The 20,803-nt window shown below is 38.3% G+C and overlaps 1 protein-coding gene across 4 annotated transcripts in view; it reads right to left on the minus strand.

Annotated features, from left to right (window-relative positions):
- drp2 (dystrophin related protein 2) overlaps positions 1-20,803 on the minus strand; it is a 270,780-nt gene that overhangs the window by 130,050 nt on the left and 119,927 nt on the right. For 3 of the 4 annotated variants that reach the window (XM_028008994.1, XM_028008992.1, XM_028008995.1), the window contains exon 3: positions 6,686-6,860. In XM_028008994.1, coding sequence (XP_027864795.1) covers positions 6,686-6,732 — 47 coding nt within the window. In that variant the 5' untranslated portion in view covers positions 6,733-6,860. Of the gene's footprint in view, positions 1-6,685; positions 6,861-12,345; positions 12,494-20,803 lie in introns of those variants that run through there. The other variant, XM_028008993.1, reaches the window with a different exon arrangement.

Raw genomic sequence — 20,803 nt, forward strand, 5'->3', positions numbered from 1 at the left:
GACCCATCATCCTCCAGAAATGGGGGTTAGCTTCATCCCTCTTCGCTTGTTACCTGATGGGCCGTACCCGCATCAACTGGCGCAGGGGCGTTGTGGTCTGCCTATGGCTCGTCACCGACACCACAGCCCTGATACTGGAGTTGGTCTTTGGGGGTCGTCAAGCCACTCGAACCGCCCCACTTAAGATCCTCACAGCTATTCTAGAAGGGCTCTTCGCAGTATCTATCCTCGTCTACTTAGCGCGCCAAGCCTTGTCCATCAAAGGTCGGGGCAGGCGCATATGGCTGCAAAAGTGGATAGTTCTGGCTCTCTGGGCAACGGTTTGGGGGATCTTGGTGGTCCTCTACTGGCTTCAGGAAACCTCAGACCTAGCCATCGTTGTATGGATGATGACCTATGCTGCAATATTCCATGATTCCGCTCATGTCTATGATAGGGGCGAACCAGCTCCAGATCATGACATTCCGGTTCCTGTGATTAATTCTCCCTGGCTGGCAGCCCAAGCAGGCACACGAGCTTAAACCAGCTACACTCTCCGCTTTCGCTTTTGCATAATTGTTGTGTTATTGTTAATCCGAAACCCCTAATCGTGAAGTTACCTAGGTTGCTGTTTCTTCTCAGGCACCAACCTGCTGTGTGGGATGTGGGATCGCCGCAGAGTCCTATGGATTCATATGGGTTGCATCGTCCTCCCGCTGGTGTCACCGTTGCGTGAGCAGCCGTATCACCGATGTAACGGCAATTCTCTGCGCCACAGGGCAAGGAGATTTGCCTTACATAGCGGCCTCCACATCTCGATCCCTGGAACGGGTGCACAAAATAGTGTGGACCTCTGCCTTTGGCCAAGAAGACGACGACCTTATAACATCTCCACTGCACACGGGACTCCTGCTGCCCGTGATCCAGAAATTATGGGAGCACCAGCTTACTCGCCAATGCCTGCCAACTCTACACCTTCTCGATGGACGAGTTGTGGCAGTGGGCGAGTACCTTCCACCAGCGTGTCCCGTGTCGCCGGATATGTTTATCGATGTCGGATGCCAAACCAGCAGTGCGACTCACAGAAAAGGTACCCAAACTGAGATTCTCAGTTCATCTCACCAAGCGTGCCAGACAGAAGACCCCCTCTTCGTGTCATCTCCTTCACCGGATCCGCCTTCAACCGATATGGATTTTCAGGATCTGCTGACTGAGTTGGAGGGATTCTGTGACGACCCACCGACACTGCCAGACTCTGAGATGGATCTGTCTTCGCTTCTGCAATTTTCCCTGGAGGACATTAGCCCTCCCGGATCAGCAGGATCTCCACTTCCTCCACAGTTGGACGCCGAGTGCTGGATTTCTCCGCCGTCCAATCTGACGGAGTATGAGGTTGTGGATACCTGGACACCATCATCATCTCCGGTTGCCTGCTACGAACAGGACATCTTGACTGCTGATTGCGGTGATGGACTTGACCTCTTTTGACCTCGGACTTTGTGTTTTCTGCGATGCACCGTCCGATCTCAAGGAGGGGGTGTCAAGAAAACTGGTATGAGGTTTGAGATCTATCCAGGTACACACAGAAAAAGGTGCATGAAAGCCTGAAGGAAATAAAGCAATCTTGTGTTTTGATTTATAATGATTGAGTGTTTTGATAAGGATTAAGTTGAACATGGATGAATACAATAGGTAAAATGACTGTATGTAAGTAATCACTGAATGATTCACTGAATGATTCTGAAGTGTACGAATCATGATCTGTAATAACATGACAACAATGAAATGATTAAGGTTTGATGATTTATAATAAGTGAAAGAGGTGATTAATGCTTATGATTAATGCTTAATGAAAATCAGCACATAGTTTTTAATATTTGACTGTGTTTAAAAGTTAATCAGAGGAAAGCACATAGGCTTTAATGTTAAAAAGAAAAAGGGAAAAAGCAGAAGGGGAACTTGTGAGTTCCTGCTGTCGCAAGCAGTTCTGAACAGATGGCCAGACGCACAGGATGGGTGGGGCAGTATGGTTGGCTAAGAACAACACGCTGAGGACAGGACGCTGAGGACAGGACGGTACTTTCCATCCCAGCCAGCAGACAGGAGGAGCCGAAGACACGTAAACTAACACTCCCCATACACATATATGGCAGAGAACTGTATATAAGCAGACGGAAAAGGAGAAGTTCTTGTTCTTTGTCTGCGGCACCGAAGTAGAGCTAACACGAAGAAGCAGATCGAGGAAACAACAGCAGACCACACCCAGAAGCCACGGGAAAAGCTGAAGCTTCGTGCCGCCAAAGGGAGACAAGTTCCAATCGTCCAACCCGGGTTTCTGATTCGATCGTCGGTCTTGCCTCAACCCAAACATTACAACAGACTTGGAGAAAAGACAAAGGTTCCGGAGGGATAAGGAGTTGGGTTTTCAAGACAATTGAACCCTCTCTACTTTGCTTCTATTCTAAAGAGGATTTTCCACACAAAGGACAAAGATTCAGACCAAGGTTTTCGGACGTTCCTGTTGCTAAAGATCCACCATCAACTGGGTATGAGTCGAACTTGCTTCCTAAAAAGCTATCTCAGAATCTGCGACATAGGTTAGGGAAAAGAGACAGTAGGGTATGATTGTACATGTTGATCTTATTACACTGCTCTTGAATTATATACAATTGATTATTGATCTGTATGTCACATATCCCTGCTTAAGCTTGCTTAATAAATTCATACTCTAAAATTCTAATGAGGTTGGTGGACATTGGAATTAATTGAGTCATTTACTCCTTTTTCAGTTCTTTTAATAAAGGTAAAACTAATGTACATGGTTCTAGTAAAGAGGAGGCTTCATAATTTCCTTTGGTGAGAGTAAAATAATGACCCAGGGACTTACATCCAAGTCACTAAATCTAGTCTAGTCGGTTCCAAGAGCAAGTTATATTTTAGAAAGCGAGCTACCGTTAACAGGAGTGGTTATTGGAATTATGCAGCTGTGAGGGCTACTCAGCTGACCGTTTCTTAACTGAAAAGGGTCGTAACTTCTGGATTGGAGGTAGTTAGAGCTAGACGAATCGCTTTCGACACCAGTTTAAATAGATTATCTCTTATAGATCTCTTTTAGGGTAATACCCAGGTCTTAGAGATTTTCCGGACCTGTTAGACAGAGAACTGGTCAGTAGTCAGCCCCGGAGGATTGTGACGAAGTGGGCGGGGCTAGCTATTGCAGGATAACGGACAGGGGGCAATTGTCTAAACAGGATGCCAGCAGAATTAAAGAAACAGTGAGCCTGGATGTTTTCCAATTAAGCATTAAAGAATTACATGAACCCATTGTAATTGTTTTGCTCTGACAAACCTCTCGAGTGTAGAAGCAGCATTTACCCATATTATATCAATAATTAATATGACTTCAAGCAGAAGTGAAGTATGCATTATTGTGTGACGGCACATTATTAGTTCAGAAATGTCTTTTTTTAATTGCCTAAACACAACGGAGGCATCTAAAAAGGCTGTTTGTTGTAAAACATATCATAAAAAAATACATAAACGTTGCACATCACTATGCAGCTTGTAAACATGTTGGCTGCAATTATCTGGCTGCATTAGTGTGTACATCCTAAACTTCTGAAGCACAGGAGAAAAGCAATTTTAGTAAAAGATGGGACAACAGGGACATTACAGAAGCTAAATATTTCCACGAAATTACTGAAAAGACAAGACTGAAACTGGCCACACAGGCAACAGTTAAGGAGCTACATTATTACCAACAATACACTGCAAAACACCAGATCTTACCAAGTATATTTGGTCTACAGTAGTTTATAGTGCAAATGTCTTAGTACACTTGAAATACAACAAAACCCATTTACAAGTGAATTTTCAACAAGATATTGGAGCTCGGTTCAAGTAAATAATTTCTTTATCTATTGATGAAAAAGATTATATCACTTATAAGAAGTAATTTTTGCCATGTTCAAAGTGAATAAGTCTGCCAGTGGAACCAGTACTTTTTCATCCCGGAATTATTTACTTAAAACAAGCTTGGTGAAAAGTTACTTGTCAGCTAGTTTTGTCTTATTTCAAATGTTCTAAGACATTTGCATTAAAAACTAGATTAATACTTGGTAAGATCTGGTGTTTTTGCAGTGTACTGACTATTTCCTACAATCTGCTGTAATCTCCATATATCTGGACTAAGAAGTCTTAATAAAAAAGATAAAAGTGCATTCATAAAAAATTTAAGTTTAGCACATAAATGATCAAAATCGTCAAAAGAACGCCACATCTACAGTGAAACATGGTGGTGGCAGCATCATGCTATGGTGTTGCTTTCTTTAGATGGAACTAAGTTTTTTGTCAAAATGGATGGAGTTATGAACAGATCCAAATAACCCATAACATTCCCAGGATTCATCCAAATTAACAAAAGAAAAATACATTTTGGTGTTTTCTGATCAGAGCACATTTATAGTTGTGTGTCCTACATGTATTATTATACATAACAGCGAATATCTTATCTGGCAGTTGTTGGATCATCTGACAGTTTACAATTGTCACCAGATGCAGAGGATGACATGTTATTTGATGTTACCAGAACTAGCAGAAGGTTGAAAAGGCCATGCTAATGGTTTCAATGTATTGTGCAAGTGCTCAGCATGTGGGAAGTGCAGATGTCAAAGTGGCACAAAGTTGGATGCACTGGGTATATGAGGGCACCCACACACTCAGTGTCATCCCACTCCGGGCTGTAAACACTTAAATGCCATAGCTCAGATGGCTGGCACAGATGTCATGTAGTTCTGAAAGCTCGTAAACAATCGCCTATCTCAGGCTTTGACTGCTGGCACAAAATGAAATTCTTTGTAAATTCAAAAACCCAGCCTTGCCGAGTCTGAATGTGAAGAAAGAAGCATAATAATAAAATTCTTTAAAAGAAAATAGAAAATTAATTTTGTAAGCCAGATTTGAATTCCATGTATTTTGTAGTGATTTTATTTGACAGAGCAGAAAAGTCAGCTAAGCTTGTTGTCCATTTGTATTCATTGCCACCTCTTAATAAGATCCAGTCCTCCTCATTGCCTTTAAAATTGAACTACTTAGTGAAGAGTGCACTTGAGTGTAATTCCTTGTTTGATAGAGAACAAACAGCTTCATGAAAACCAGGAAACACAGCAGACAATAGTTCAGGACAATAGTCCTGAACTATTGTGACAAAATCTAAAGGAGGTTTCAGCTCTACAGCAATATTCCCAGTTTCAGACATCTCACAAAACTCGGTTCAATCCAGTTGAACCGAGTTTTGTGAGAAAGAGTAAGACACAGTTTAAAACTTAACACATGGGCATGGAGAGTATTAATCAGAAAACTCTGGAGGAGTTGCAAGGATCCACAGCTCAGATGGGACGACCTGTTAACTACTCATTCACTCCAAGAAGCAGCCCTATATAGAAAGTTATTGTTAAAAATGAGAGAAAAGCAAAAATATTTAAGAAGTATGACTTATTTTGCATGGTACTGTAGCTCGGCTGACTCTCTTTAGCTTCAGAAAGTGTTGAGCCAGTTCAACATTTACACAAGTTGACTCAAAATTCAGTTCACATAACATCTGCTAAATAGTGTTGCACCTCGTTTCAGGTAATAATAGCCTCCAGGCGTTGCATTTGTAAACTAGATTCAACTGTTAGTCCTCTTTTATGTTTAACTCTGCATATATGAAACTGATTTTGTTTGAGCACAACTTGATTGAACAGCAACAACACGTTTGTAAATTGAAGGCATACATCACAGTTTTCAATCAATAACAATATGACATATTAGACACATGATCAATATCAATAGATATAGAACTTTTAATATTCAATATTCTGGGAGATGAAGGCGAAGAAAAAGACTTTAGCTGCTCACCCTCTTACGGCCAGATAAAAATGGTTAGTGGCAGCAACCGACTCACTCGCTCTTTGGTTACCTAGCAACTTATTCATTCTTTGGTTGCCTAGCAACAACCTGTGGAGCAAGTTTCAGTTTCCACCACTGTGCCTCATAACTGCTAAAAAATAAACGGCAGTGTGGAGTGAAAACTGTGGATAAAACAGGAAATGTCGCAGCAGCCGTTTAGCAGCATTTCAGGTATTTAAACTTCAAAAATAAACAATTATTATTGATATCGACTGATGTGACAAGCTTATATTGTGATACGTTTTTCAGCATATCGTCCAGCCATGGTTCAGATTTCACAGAAATGTCTCATGAATGCACATGAATGCTCTTTGAGCACAATACCGCCTACTTTTAACTCTGTGCATCTTTCATGATAGGAAAGTTGAGCCAAAACACCCAAACTAACTGAGAAATGTTTGCATTGAAGCCATACTTTATGTTACACCATAGTTATAAGTTCTCATTTTATTCAGTCTTCTTCATGTATGAGTCTTTTGCTATGGCTTCTAAAGATGTTTTATGTGTCTAATTACAAATTTTAGTTGCATCTACTTTACTTAACATCTTTCATCAAAATCAAGTTATGCTTAGAGCTTCTGCAAAGCAATTTGTGCTAAAATCATGTGTGTACTTGCTGGTTTATACTCCCAATGCATCTTACGAATGAACAAGTTGTTGAAAATTGTTTGAGATTTTTAAGTCAAAAGCAGTAGCGCAGATGAAAGCAGAGACTATGTAGCCAAAGCAGAGAAAATATGCTTCTTTTTCCTCTTACCGAATGTTGTGGGACTTGCGTTTGATCTCATTCCAGCAGAGGTTCATCTCTCCTGTTTGGTGGGAACTGCTTCCTCTCAGTCTCCGGCACTCGGTCGCCTCCTCTGGCCCCTCACCGTCCACAGTGGACTGGCACGGCACACACTGGCATCCTGGCCACGAGGGCCGCCGCGCAGCTACACAAACAGAGGAACACAATGTGTTTGTTACAGGACAATCTTTTTGAATTTACTCTCTGATTATTACATAGAGGCGAGGTAGGGAACATAAAACAGCACAGGTTTGTCCAGCACTTCGATCCTTTGACCTTCCCACAAATGGAGATGTCCCCCATTTTCGCCCTAAAACCTTTTCTCTGAAGTCAGTGGTGCCACAGTTCTGACCCATATTCAGTGGCCATGAAGAATTTTGTCTTGAAGTCTTAAAGAGAATCGATTATGTTTCTGTGGGCGATAAAAATCATGTTCTTTGCGTTTTTTGCACAAAATAATTCTTAGATAATGAGATTTTAGTCTGGTTGGTTCAGGATGAGCTGTTTTAAGGCGTCTTCTCACTTTAAATCTAAATAATTTGCTTCTGGCCACATCCTCAACTCAACATTTACACTCACATGTGAAAATGGCTGCAAACAGATGTACAATTATATAATTGTACATGTTTGAAAAGCAGAAGTGGAGGCTCCTGCACAACCAACAAGAATGCAATAAGTAGTTTCTGATAGTAAGCCAACAACAAAACAGTTGTCTTTTCCAGCAGCAATTGTACAGTGCATCCAGTGGTAAAAAACAGCTGACCAAACGTGCTGGAGCTTACCTTGGGTTGCTAGGTAACAGGGCTGGGCTTGGCTAGGGTTGCTAGGTAACGGGGCTGGGTTTGTACTTTTTTAAGCACTTGAGCTGTTTTTAGAAGCAGTAAATGGATCAAATGTGAACTTTGCATAACAGGTTATCTTTATCAGTTCATTTTAAAATAATATATGAAATGATCCAAATTCCCACAGCCCCCAAACTAAACTTTGCACAAAATTGGGTCTTTCAAAGAAAAAATAAGCCTGTATATACAGTAAAACTGGTTGCAAAGTGATTTAAGGACAAAAAAACTTTAAACTTTTGGTGTGGCTATCACAAAACCCTGATGTCAGTTCCATAGAAAATTTGTGGGCAGACCTGAAAAGGTGTTTGAACAAAGCAGCCTAAAAACCAGACTTATTTACAGCTGTTCTGTCAGGGGGAATGGGCCACAAGTCACCAGCAAACTGCGGTGAGGAGCTTATGGGAGAACAATCAAAATGTTTTACTAAAATCAGACTTCAAACATGCAAGGAAATCAAAATGCAAAATCAACCAAATGTATATAAACTCACAATTCTGCTTTAAAAAATATTTTTATTGATCTCCTGTAACATTCTGATTTTAAATGCTGTCATTTCATAAAAAGGACTTGAAATAAATGAACCATTCAAGAATATTCTAATTCATTGCATAGCGCGGTATGTAATCATAGCTCTCTGACGTCCATGGACCTTAAAATATAAGAGTCAAGCATATATTACAACCAGGCAGCCCTTGTTTTAGTTGTAATAATGCAAACATTTTTACTACATTTGCGTTGTAATATATTGTAAAGTTCTTACATGAATCTGTATCAAATGAAAGAAATATAAAATAACACTGATAAAATATGAATCAATATTATTACACAGGTATACTCAATTGAAGCTATATTTAATAACTCTGTCCTGTGTGTAAAAGGAAAAAACCGGAATCTCGACACAGCAGCGGTTTTATCCCATTATTCCATTCCATTAAACTCTAAAAAACAAACGCAGACAAAAAGCTTCTTTTATTCCAGACTTTTAGAGTGTGAGGGTATGTAAGGCAACATGAAGAAGTGCAATCCCCTCGATGGACCAAAGAGGGGAAAAAAACCGAGGGAGAAGCCCACGCGCACCAACACGCAAACAGAAAGCACACTCACACACTCAAATGTGTGGCTTTCAGGGCAGCAGGAGCCTTTCTGGGCTCACAGGTCCCGATATGAGGTTTCTCTATTTTTTATGCAATTCACAACATATGACTGAACACCAGCTGTGCTTCCAAATACGCCCTCAGAAACCCAAACCTCCCATACTGTATGCAGACGTGCACAGACTGTGATCAGGCCACGTTTGGTCAGTTTGTTCTTATCAGAGGGTTTGCAGGAAAACTAAGCCTATAGCCCTGACAGCAGCAAACATCCATCTGCTGCAAAAACACACACATAACACACACAACTCTGGCTCAGATGTTAAATGAGCCGAGTTATGTGTTTTGATTTAACATTGTTCTTTTTTCTATGAACTACTGACAACATGCCTCCGAAATTCCAAGCAAAAATTAAATTTAGTTTAAAATATTGCTTATGGTTATACTTGTTTAACACCTAGGATGGAGTAGCTTGTCAACAAATAACAATTTCCCCTTGATGATCAATAAAGTATATTGTATTTTATTCTTTATGAAGTTCAAAACTTCCAACTTTATACAAGTTTCTTCTTTTAATATACTGAACTGTATTAGGAATTATACATACTCCCATCTACAATTACTTTTTTCCTGGTTTAAAGCATTTTAGTTTGGTTTCTTTTAAAAACTTTTCCTCCAAGTTCAGGTGGACTTGCCTACAACAAAGTGAACCCGACATAAATTAGGAGGAGAAAACTTTGTTGCAGTGTCAACATTTGAGTTTACAGCTCCCCAATGAGGGAAAGACTTTCTTTCAAGGCAGACTAATCCCTTTTCTTTATCTTTACCCTCCTTTGCCTCCCCTCCACTCCTTTCTGCTGTGCATTCATTCTTCTCTCTACGGTTTCCTTCGTCTGTGGCGTTACCTCACTCCAGATCTGCTAGAGGAGGTTTCTTCTTTCTTTTTTTTACATGAATCATCCCCATCTCATTCCCATTGCTGTCTGCCGTTATCTCTCCTCTTCTTTTTCTCCCTCTTCCGGACTCAGACAGCTCTGGTTAGTGTAGGCGAGTCTTATATGAATCAGCACATCCCTCACAGACTCTTCTCCTCTCTCTGCCTCTTTCCCTTCTCTGGTAATCAGAGGTCACATGAGACTCTGCATGCAGTTAGCACTTTAAGGACCTTACTTGAGCTCCAATCCGCTAAAAGAAATGAAATTGGAACCTGTGTAGGGTTCTGACAGGTTTTATTTATTTTCCCAAAGTGTTTAGAAGTGAGGCAACAAAGGCCATGTTTGACACAATGAAGTGTGAGAGCAGAAAAGAGCCATATTTGTTTGTTTGGGATGTGAGTGCTGACAGTCAACGACCCCATCAGTGCCAACATCAAAATAAAACCTGGAGAGCAACAGATAGTTTGGAGGAAAATATTTGTTTCTACAGTGAACCCTGAAGAAGGGGAGACATTTCTGCTAGCAACCTGAGATTGGTGCAATTTCTACACTAAAATACAGTATCCTGCAAAACATTACAACCACAAAAACCTATTTTACTGGGCTATATGTAGTAAACAATGGCAAAGAAGTGCATAATTGTTTAACGGAAAGAAAACAATACATGATTTTTGTTTATTTTAGCAAATCAACGTCTTAAGAAGTGTGATATTTCTTTATAATCAGTTTTACTGAGTTTAGTGTAATCTCAGTATAAATCCATCTGTTCTGTGAACCTCTCAGAGGTTTTTTAGAAAATATTGAACATGAAAATGAAGGAACACATAAGACACATTTTAAAATTATTAAAGAGTTTTTAAATAGTTAGGTTATAAAATTTTATCCCAAATATGTCATATAAAAATAAAAATATGGCAAACTGCTGCAAAGCTACCAAAACCTAGACAGACTAGAAATTCAGATAAGTTCACAAAAAACCCCAGTGTAACTCTGGAGGATCTGCAGAGATCCACAGCTCAGGAGGAAGAACCTACAGATAAAACTAAAATTACTCTGAAAATGTAATTTTTAATAGTAAGAACTGATTTATTTATATTTAGTTTAAAGATCCGCCCCTCTACCTTATAGGTGTTAAAACAACTTGCCATTGATGAGTTCTGACCAACTTTTGCTCCTTAGTCCAACAACACTTCTCTTACTCCTTAAGTCAGTGTTTCCCAACCCTGGTCCTCAAAGCACAGTGTCCTACATGTTTTAGACGTTTTCCTGCTTTAATGTGCCTGATTCAACTGATTGCAGTTCAAGAAATGCCTGTTAATCAGTAATCGATTGAAATCAGCTGGAATGAAGCAAGGCAGGGCAGTGTGGCTTGAGGACCAGGGTTGGGAAACACTGCCTTAAGTTATTAAAAGTGCCCTTAACAATATGGCACTTTAAGAACAATAAGACAGAAGATTGTATTTAAACTTACTTTTTAAAATCATGTTACACCTTGTGGGTCGTTTGTGTGCAAGCATCAAAATCAAACTCTGCGTGACTCAAAGAGATAATCAAGCAATGTGACGTGACTCACTTTTGAAAAATAAAACTACTTCATTTACATTTAAATAAAAAACTGAGTGTCATCCTGGAGCAGGACTTTCAACATACAGACATAGTTTTAAATTAATTATTGAAATAAATCCTTATTTCACTGTTATAATACCAGTCCAGTTAAAAGTCTGCAGCAAAACTGAAAACTACTGTTCACAATTGCTCTTCATTTAATCTGACTGAGGTTTAGCTATTTTTGCAAAGATAATTGGGATAAAAATATCATCCCAAAAAGACGTGCCCAAAAAGAGGTGCAGCTCTAATTGCAGCAAAATGTGAGTTAGTAAAAAACATAATTTGACACTTCTCAGATTATTTTGGTGAATAATTTTAACAGCCATGTAGTGTTTTTCCTTCAGATTTGTCCACTGCTTTTGTAAGTCAAACACATAAAACTCCCAGTAAAAACAGCAGCGTTTGTGGTTGCGACTTTACAAAAGGTCGAAGGAACCACAATTCCATCAACAAAAAAAAGATAAGTGTCATTCAGATGTTTCAACCATCTGCTTCTCTGATGAAATCCTCTGCTTCATTGCAGATATTCACCAGCTCACAGAACAAGACTTTGTCTCTTGCATTAAACTTCAAAACCATGAGTCAAGCTCTAAACATGAATTATTTACAGTCCTGATTGGATGTGGCATTGCTCAGTCAAGAGGAAGTTCAGTGTTTTTCACCCCAAAGATACTGACAAGCCGCAAAATGACAAACGATATTCGGCTTCTGCTCGAGCCCCGACTCACTTATGTATTTTTTGTAGCAGGTTCAGACACAAATCGCGGCCCAATTACTCGTTTGGGGACAGAAACGACCACAAACCTTCTTGTTGTTCTCTCCTTTTCCTTTTCTTTGAACCACTCAACCCAAAAGAGCTTGGAAGGATAGTTTCCAGACAATGTGTGAATTTCAAATCAAAAGAGCTGCAGAGGATAAAAGATTGCACGCAGCGCTTTGCTGGATTTCACAGAAACAGAGAAAAGACAGTTTAACCGTGCAGATAAAGTATGAGAAGATCAAAGCCACAGCGTTGCTACACCGTGTGTACATGTTGATTTTAATCGAAAAAACTCAAGACTGAACCTCTGAAAAGCAGCTAAGGAGTCACGATTTACTCTCATTAACAGAGCTTTGCAGATAAATCAAATTCTTTCATGGTGTGCAAAGCCTACCTTAAACAGCACGCTTGCTGTGCCGCTACCACAGGTGAGCTGTCTGTATTTACCCAGTGCTGGCAGAGAACGCAAAGATGTATTAGACGTGCACTGGAAGAAATATGGAAGAGGGGAAAGAAGCACAAACATGGGAAGGAGTCGGGTGACCTAAGCAGTGGAGATTTCTGTCCTGGTCAAAGCTCGCTCTGTCCTCATAGATTCCTGCTTACCCCTACGTTATCCCCCATTTTGCATCACGAACAGGAAAAGGCCATCTGCCTGTCCTTCAACCCACACACTGAGAAATGGGAATGCAATGTAAGCTCATATTGAAAAGAAAGTTGATGCACTCAACAGTTACATTTCTAAGATTTTAACATAGCATTGACCCGATCTTCATCAGGCTTTATAAACTCTAAATATATACAGATAGTAAGCACAACATGGCATAACCCATAAAACCTACAACATATGCCTTACATCTACAACTGCATACATGTCTGTGCACACAAATACAGTACATGTACATACAAATCTGCTCTCAGCTCTTTCACATAATACTTTCTGCTCAGATTCTTTTTGAGTGATTTATGTGTGTTTTATTAAATTAAGTTCCTTCAAAAAAGTAGAATTCAAGAATTTGAAACTACGCTGTTAAGTCCTGGATTGGATAATTGTTTTGTGATTTTTTACGACTTTGGGTATTTGTTTTAGCTATTTTTACCTGTCATCATCTTATGACATTTTTTGTCTTCCATTTTAATTATTTTCTGTGAACTGATAAAATTACAGTAGACCGAACATGTAAATATCTCATATTTAACATAAGACAAACTGTAAAAACAATGTCTATATCAAATTTAAAATGATTCAGATGATCAGTAAAACATCCTGATGTAAGCAAACTATAAAATGTATGCATCTTTGAGGTTGTATGTGAAAATATGGACATGCATTTGGATCTCCTAAAATATATTTTTGGTAAATATTAGGTTTCTTGTAGTTTTTCAAAGTGGCTTTTTCCAATAGTTTTCTTTCTACTTTTCTTGATATCTTTCAAATTCTTCCGATCATTTTCTGATCAGTCTCTTTACCTGAGTTGACAAACCTAAAGAAGTGATCTAGAGATGATCAATTGCATCTTACGCCTTCAATAACCAGCATAAAAATCGTCAGGCAGGACGTGAGGGAGTCGGCCGGGTTCCCGTTTTGAAACAAACACAGAAATAAGCAATTAAAGTTGAATCTGTCCAGAGAGGACAGCAGCGGGGACACACCAGACAACACATCGATTGTGTCCCTTTAAATGGAACGAGACTTTCCAGACACCCAGCGCATTCTTGTAACATTGTAGATTCTTTTCCCACACAGAGTGAAGGCCTTTTCATATTTCTGAGACCATTTTGGCATCTTGACTCCTTCAGTTGCTTTGGATGTCTTTACACCCACTGAGTTTCGTTGCTCTATGAGATGATGAGCAGCGTTGGTTCCATGTGGATTTTGTCGTATTTCATGATCCAATTTAGTTTAAAGTTTCAAAGAAGAAATGTAAAAGTCACACATCCAGTATTTTGTGAAAGAAAAACAACACAAAGGATTGTTTTCTATAGTTAGCGGCCAACATCAAGATCTCTTATTTTACCCTGCAGATATAAACGACACACATTATTAGAGCTGTAACAATTCCTCGAGTGATTCGAGTACTTTGATTACTAAGATTTATTGAGGAAAATTGTCTGCCTCGAAGCTTCGTTAAATGTTGTTTTACTATTTAGCACACCATGTTCCAGACAGGTGATTATTTATGTTGCGCAACACTTTTACTTCAGCCTATCAGTTGCTGCTAAGTGCTAAGTGTTAGTAGGATAAAATCTAATTTTCAAATTTGGCCCAGGGGATTTTATTGATTGATTTTATCGGTTTTCAGGGATACGGGGGGCAATAAGCATCCTTAAAATGGCTGCTGCCTAGTGGCTGGTTCAGAGTGTATGCAGATGCAGATATAGACGAAACACACCGGAGTGCTATAGCTGACGGTTAGCGTAAGTGTAGCTTTACCGGAAAATAAATTTACCTCCATCCCAGTCGCAACAAATGGGTGACAGAGCGCTTAGTGACGGTCCATAGCTGGTAGTTTCTGTGTGTGACAAAGGAGATAAATCCGGTCGCGAACGTGGACATAGAAACTATAAACAGTTAGACAAAGGGAGAGTTCATCTATTAAATTGACTGAAGATGAATACATAAACAAAAAACTGGAGTCTAGACTTTGTGAGCCTTCCTCTTTATTATTAAATTGAATATAATTTCAGATTTTTGCACAATCTTTGTCCAGGTTAAGTTAAAAAGTGAGCTATTATTGTAACAATTACATTTTTTAAACTAATAAGAAAAGTTATTGTTAGCGATGTACAAATATGTAATTTTATTAATACTGCTGCTGTTATGACAGTATTTACCAATATTTTATTTTCTGAAAAAAATATCCAAATTGATCGCTCGATTAATCATCAAAATAATTGATAGATTACTCAAATACTAAAATAATAGTTCACAACAGCCCTACACGTTATGCTTGCATTTGCAAAGATATGTTACGTTTATTCTTTGATGATAATAACTTTAACATTCTATAGTGACTTTTTCCATGGGAAAAATTGAGCCGAATGATGCTTAAGTGAACAAAAGGAAATGGAGCCTTGAACAAAATATTCCTCAGTGTACAAAACCAAACAGGTTGTCCACAAACCTTTTCACAATTTCTCACATACTTCAATGTTTGTGGAGATTTGAAGTGTTAGACAAACACATACTAATGCACATTTGTAATGGTAGCTGAAAAAAAATGCAGTCAACTTTGAAATACTTAAAAAACATACTCTATAAATCAGAGTATGCGTTTCGCCTTGGTGTGTCAACACTTTGTAGAAACGTCTTGATTTGCAACTACACCTACAAATTTTTCAAGCGATATTTCTCTGGCAGCTTTACACAACAACAGACCGGTTCTTTATTTAATTCTTACAAAAGACCTCAACCTCCGTCTCATTCGCTGGAGAGTATTTGTGAATAGTAATGTTTGAGCTCTGACTGGGCCATTCTAATACAAAAACAAACTATAATATAAATTATAATATAAACTACCTAAGTGTTTTAAGGGTTTTGTGTACAAGTTTATACTTTCATAAGCAGAGCAGAATGACTTTTGCCATGGTGCTCCACTTATTTGAAATTCCTTTGGGTTAATTTAAAATGTTATGGACACAAAAATTAAAAAGAAAGGAAAAAAACAAAGACAAAGATGGGGAAAAAGTTTGAAAGAAAAGAAAACAGACATAAAGGCAAGAAAGAAGCACAAAAAAACAAAAGTCTGAATCTAAACCTGCAGAAAGAGATTGAAATGACGTGTGTTTTGATGGTGGATTCAAATCCAGACAGTCCGAGACGTTGACTAAATGAAAAAAAAAAAAAGATAAACAAACTTATAAAACTCACAGGGAGCCAGAGCAGAACAAAAACCATACATTCAAAGAAAGTAAGATATAACAGGAGGAAGCAGCAAGAAGAGTAAGCAGAAGAGAGGTTTAAATACTGAGAGGGTGAATACTGGAACTAAAGACCTGGGGCCTCATGCATAAAAGAGTGCGCAGTTTTCACACTAAAACTTGGCATACGGAAAAATTTAGAAAAGTGCGGCACACAAAAAAAATCGGACACATAAAGCCGTGCGCACACATGTGGCCACGCACCTTTTCTTTATAAATCCTAATTTGTGGGTAATAGAACGCAGCTGCTGGTCCGCCCCGTCTCCTCCCATAAATACATATGTAAATTAGTATAAATACACGGAAGTCTGTCACCACGCATAACCATGGCAACATCCTATAAATATTTATAATAATAATAATTGTATATTTTATTTAAAAGGTGCTTTGAGGACACATAATGTCACCTCACAAAAATAAAATACATTTTAAAGAAAAAGAAATCCAAATTTAAAACATAAAAAATAAAGAGATCCTGCAAACTATAAAACCACAAAATAAAAAAATAAAAAAAAATTTAAAGGTTGATGTGAAATGTTAGTTTCCTGTCATACATTGTGTTTTGCATCCATGGAAAAAAGCTCAAATTTGGTCTGACCATATTCATTCACTCATCTGTATATAGATAAAAAAGATTTGTAAAGTGCCCAACTTAAATGTTTGCACTCTCTGTAAGAACAGAGATTTTTGTTTTCTTCTGAGGCTGAAAGAGCAAAACAAACTTTTCCTCCTTCATCTCCATCCTTCACCTCCGAGGTTTTGCAGGACAGCTGCAGTTATGCTGGAGGTAAATTGCACACAGATGGACTCCATTATTAATTTCACTGGATTTGATTAGAGGCTAATACAAACACACTCTGTAATTTTCAGACTTTCACTTGCAAAATTAAACCAGAAACCTTCATCCTCCCAAATCAACAACTTTGTGTTGGTCTGTTGCATAAAATCCCAACAAATTACAGGTTGTGTTTATAAAGTATCAATGCTGAAATACTTTTACAAAGCTTTGCATTTTCTTTTCATATTGTAGATAAATTCAGTTTGCATCTAGCTTTGGATTTTGTTAATAACCAGTTAGTTAGGAACGAAAAGCAATGCCTTTACATTGACATCACAGGATTTGGGGTTTTTCTTTAATGCTTTTTAATTCAAGGTCAACTTTATACAAAACAGAAGAAACAACAAAACCTCATGTCTTGTCTTGTTTTCCCAAAATAACATACAGTCTGGAGATTTGAGGTTGAACGCAGCTATAACCCAAACTCTCTCTGGAAATTAGAAATATTGACTAGCTCCCTCTGTTTGGATCCAGCCTGAAAAATCTCACTTTCAAGACACCATACGCTCTGAAATCACTTTTTCCCCATTTCTGTTTATAATTTCAATTCTGACGTTTTTTTCTTTCTTTATATAATGTCCTTTGGTGTTTTAAACATCACTTATAAAAACATTTCTCTTCTTTACCATGTAACATTTAGATTTTAATGTATTTATTATTATTTATTTTGAATATGACTTCTCATTTATTACAAAATTAATATCTCACAACATCAAATAAAACTTAACACTGTAACTAATTAAAACCAATATAAGTTTTACAAAAAGAAATGTATTTCATAGCTTTTCCTATCTCCTAAGTCACGTGCTTTCATAAGAAATAGACATTTATATTAAAATCCACCTTTGCTGTGACAGATGGAGAGATTGTAATTAAATGGAACTAATTCTGCACTGCAATTTAAAACACATCCTTCTGTTTGATGACTAAAGCCAGCAACATTTTGTGAAGATATTACACCCTCAAAAACAGCACTTAAGAGAAGTGTTAAAAACACACACACACGCCTGCACACACACCCCACTCTGTTTTGGCAAAAGACGAAGTGGTAAAACTGCAAACTCTGCGGCGATGCTGTGCTAAGTGAGCGGCGCTGATTCGACTTTTACAATCATATGCCAAGCCAGCAGCGGCGCAGTATCAGTGACCAGGAGGCCTGCTGCTAAATGACATGTAAATACCACACAGTGTATTTTCTGAGTGGTATTTACCACTCAGAAAAGTGGTAAAGCGTAGAGGGATGTGTGTGTGTGTGTGCGTGCGCTTTGGCTCGTTTCTGTAGCAGGCTCTTGGCTTTGTGCCTGACGGATGTTAGCAGAGGTTGGACCAATGCCTCTTTGCCTCTGTGCCCCACTGTCCCAGATCCCCTCAACAGCCACCAGTTACAAGAGGCAACACACACACACTCACACACACCCTGGTGTTTGCAGGCCTCCGAGCGAGCCGAGCTTCCCCTCGCTGCTGCAGCCATCACACACACTGCCTGGGAGGCTGCAGGAGCTCCGAGGGTTTGGCACAAATAATTTTTTTACATAAGAAATGATAAATACTAACTCTTAAGAAGTAGACGCACATGTGCTGCAAGTAAAACACACACTTTCACGACTTCCAAACTGTCAAGCAGTCATAATGCTTTCAGGCACCTGTCAGACTTCTTCTTCTCCCCCCTGAACTCTCATCAAACTGTATCCAGACTGCAGATTTATGGCAGTGATGATGTGAGATCTGGAGCGACCAAACGAACCCCAGGAGCAAGGACAGACTTTTACTTTCCCTCCCGCTGCTGCTTCCTTCCGGCTTCGTCACGACCACACATTGTCACGCCTGCAGTGCTTTTCTTACTAACTGGATGTTATGTTACCCTGTGTGCTTCATTATCTGCTAAATAATAAATCAACTCTCCCCTGGAGTAAATATGCCATTTACACACTTAATTATATTTGCATGGTATATTGCTTATTTTTGGCTTCCCAGGCAGTTTGACAGGACAATAGAAGCTCCGTTGATACTGACACACTGTAAAAACACTAAATATTGCAGAGAATTTTTGAAAAGTTTCTAGTGCAAATATCTTAGAAGACATGAAATAGAAAAACTAACTAACAAGTAATTTTTTAGCAACATATAGGAGCTTTTTTAAGTCAATGATTCCTTAATACTGGAATCACTGGCAGATTATTTCACTTGTAAGATGGGAAAAATATGTTAATATTAGTGAAAATATCTGCTAAAGGAACTGGTACTTTTTTATTAATATATAGAAATTATTGACTTAAAACAAGCTCCTTTATCTTTCTGAAAAGGTACCTGCAAGGTTTTTTTCTTATTTCAAGTGTACTAAGACATTTGCTCTAAAAACTAGACTAAAAATACTTTGTAAGATTTTGTGTTTTTGCAGGAAGTGAGTGAAAAGAATGGTAACATAATAAAAAATACTATATAAGACATATTTTAATAAACTTAAACTTCTTATTCTGAAATGCTGACAACTTTTTGCAGTTTAATCATATCCTGTACTTAGTTTAATCAGAATTAAGAGTGAAATAAGAGACATATTTTTTAAATTAAAAGATAGCTGTCATTGCTAAAGCAGATCGGAGAAAAGCAAAATCACACCAAAGTGGATTTTAAAGAATGAAGTATAAAAATTCACAGAAAGTCAGGTTGAGAAACGGGTTAAACCAACACAGAAAAAACAGCCCAGGTATGAGGCTGGTAGCACAAATATCTGACAAAGATGGAAAACAAACAAGGAGTACAAGAACAGAGGAGGGTGATTAGCAGAAGTACATCTATGTGGAGAGCAACAACCAATCAAAATGTTACTGCTAGTTTTGTTTTAGATCTATCTAATTTATGACAGAAAAACAACAAAAATCCATTTTAGCAGTGACATCTGCTAAGCTAATTTTCCCTCATTTGCACCAAATTAACACCAGTTTTCTACAGACACAAATTTTTCCCTATGATCTTCAGATCTGCTCCTTAAGAAAACCGAAATATAGATAAACATGAGCAAGCTTCCCTATAAATTAATGCATAATGTTTCATTTAACCGTGAGCAAACTGCATCAGTGCAGAGAGGCAGGATTTGCTCGATGGGGTCATTTTAGGGTCAGAAGTAGAAGCATAAGCAAACTTTTCTACATTCAGCATCTGCAAATATTTATGTTCATTTTTATTTTTTCTCTTAAAGAGTTGACAGGTAATGTTATCACTTTACCTATTTAAATCTTGTTCCCATTATGATTTGTGTTATTAAACTGTTGCCAGGTACTGTTACTCAGAATAACAGATGAATGAGATGTTGTGTTAAAGTGACACCATTATGTGGCAACCAAGCCAATACGTAAATAGAACCAGTTAAGAACAGGATGTTTAACCAGAAACACTGGAACCATTTTTGTGAAAAGTCTACAATATGTTTGTACAGAAAATGGAAAAAGGTTGGATTGCTGCTTAAACTAATGTTACACAATTCTATGGATGCTTGCTTCCCATTCCTGAAGCTTTGAACTTAGCTTTACGCACAAACTATAAAGCTATATTTTGATTTAATAAGTACAACTAATTAGAAATATAAACAATATTGGGAACACGTTATTTGAAAGGGCGTTAGAACTGTGAATAGCGACACTTTAAATGCAAAGTTTCATGAAAACTTGCATTAGAACTTAAGTTATTACATCTGGAAACCAGCGATCAGGCCGTAATCTGGGAGTAGTGATGAACTCTGACCTGAACCTTCAGAGCCACATAAAAACAGTTACAAAGTCGGCCTTCTGTCACCTGAAGAACATTCCCAGGATTAAAGGACTAATGTCTCAGCCAGATCTAATGAAACTCATCCATGTTTTTATCTTTAGTTGCATTGATTACTGCAACAGTGTCTTTATAGGTCTGATTAAAAAAATCAATCAGATCCAGAATGCTGCTGCTGGCGTTCTGACTAAAACCAGGAAGATAGAGCACATCTCACCAGTACTAAAGTCTCCACACTGGCTCTCTGCAGCTCAGAGAATAGACGTTAAAATATTATTGTTAGTTTATAAATCACTGACCGGTTTAGCACCACAACACATTAAAGATCTGC

Source organism: Xiphophorus couchianus, chromosome 23 (assembly GCF_001444195.1).
Source record: "Xiphophorus couchianus chromosome 23, X_couchianus-1.0, whole genome shotgun sequence".
In the NCBI taxonomy this organism is placed as follows: Eukaryota; Metazoa; Chordata; class Actinopteri; order Cyprinodontiformes; family Poeciliidae; genus Xiphophorus; species Xiphophorus couchianus.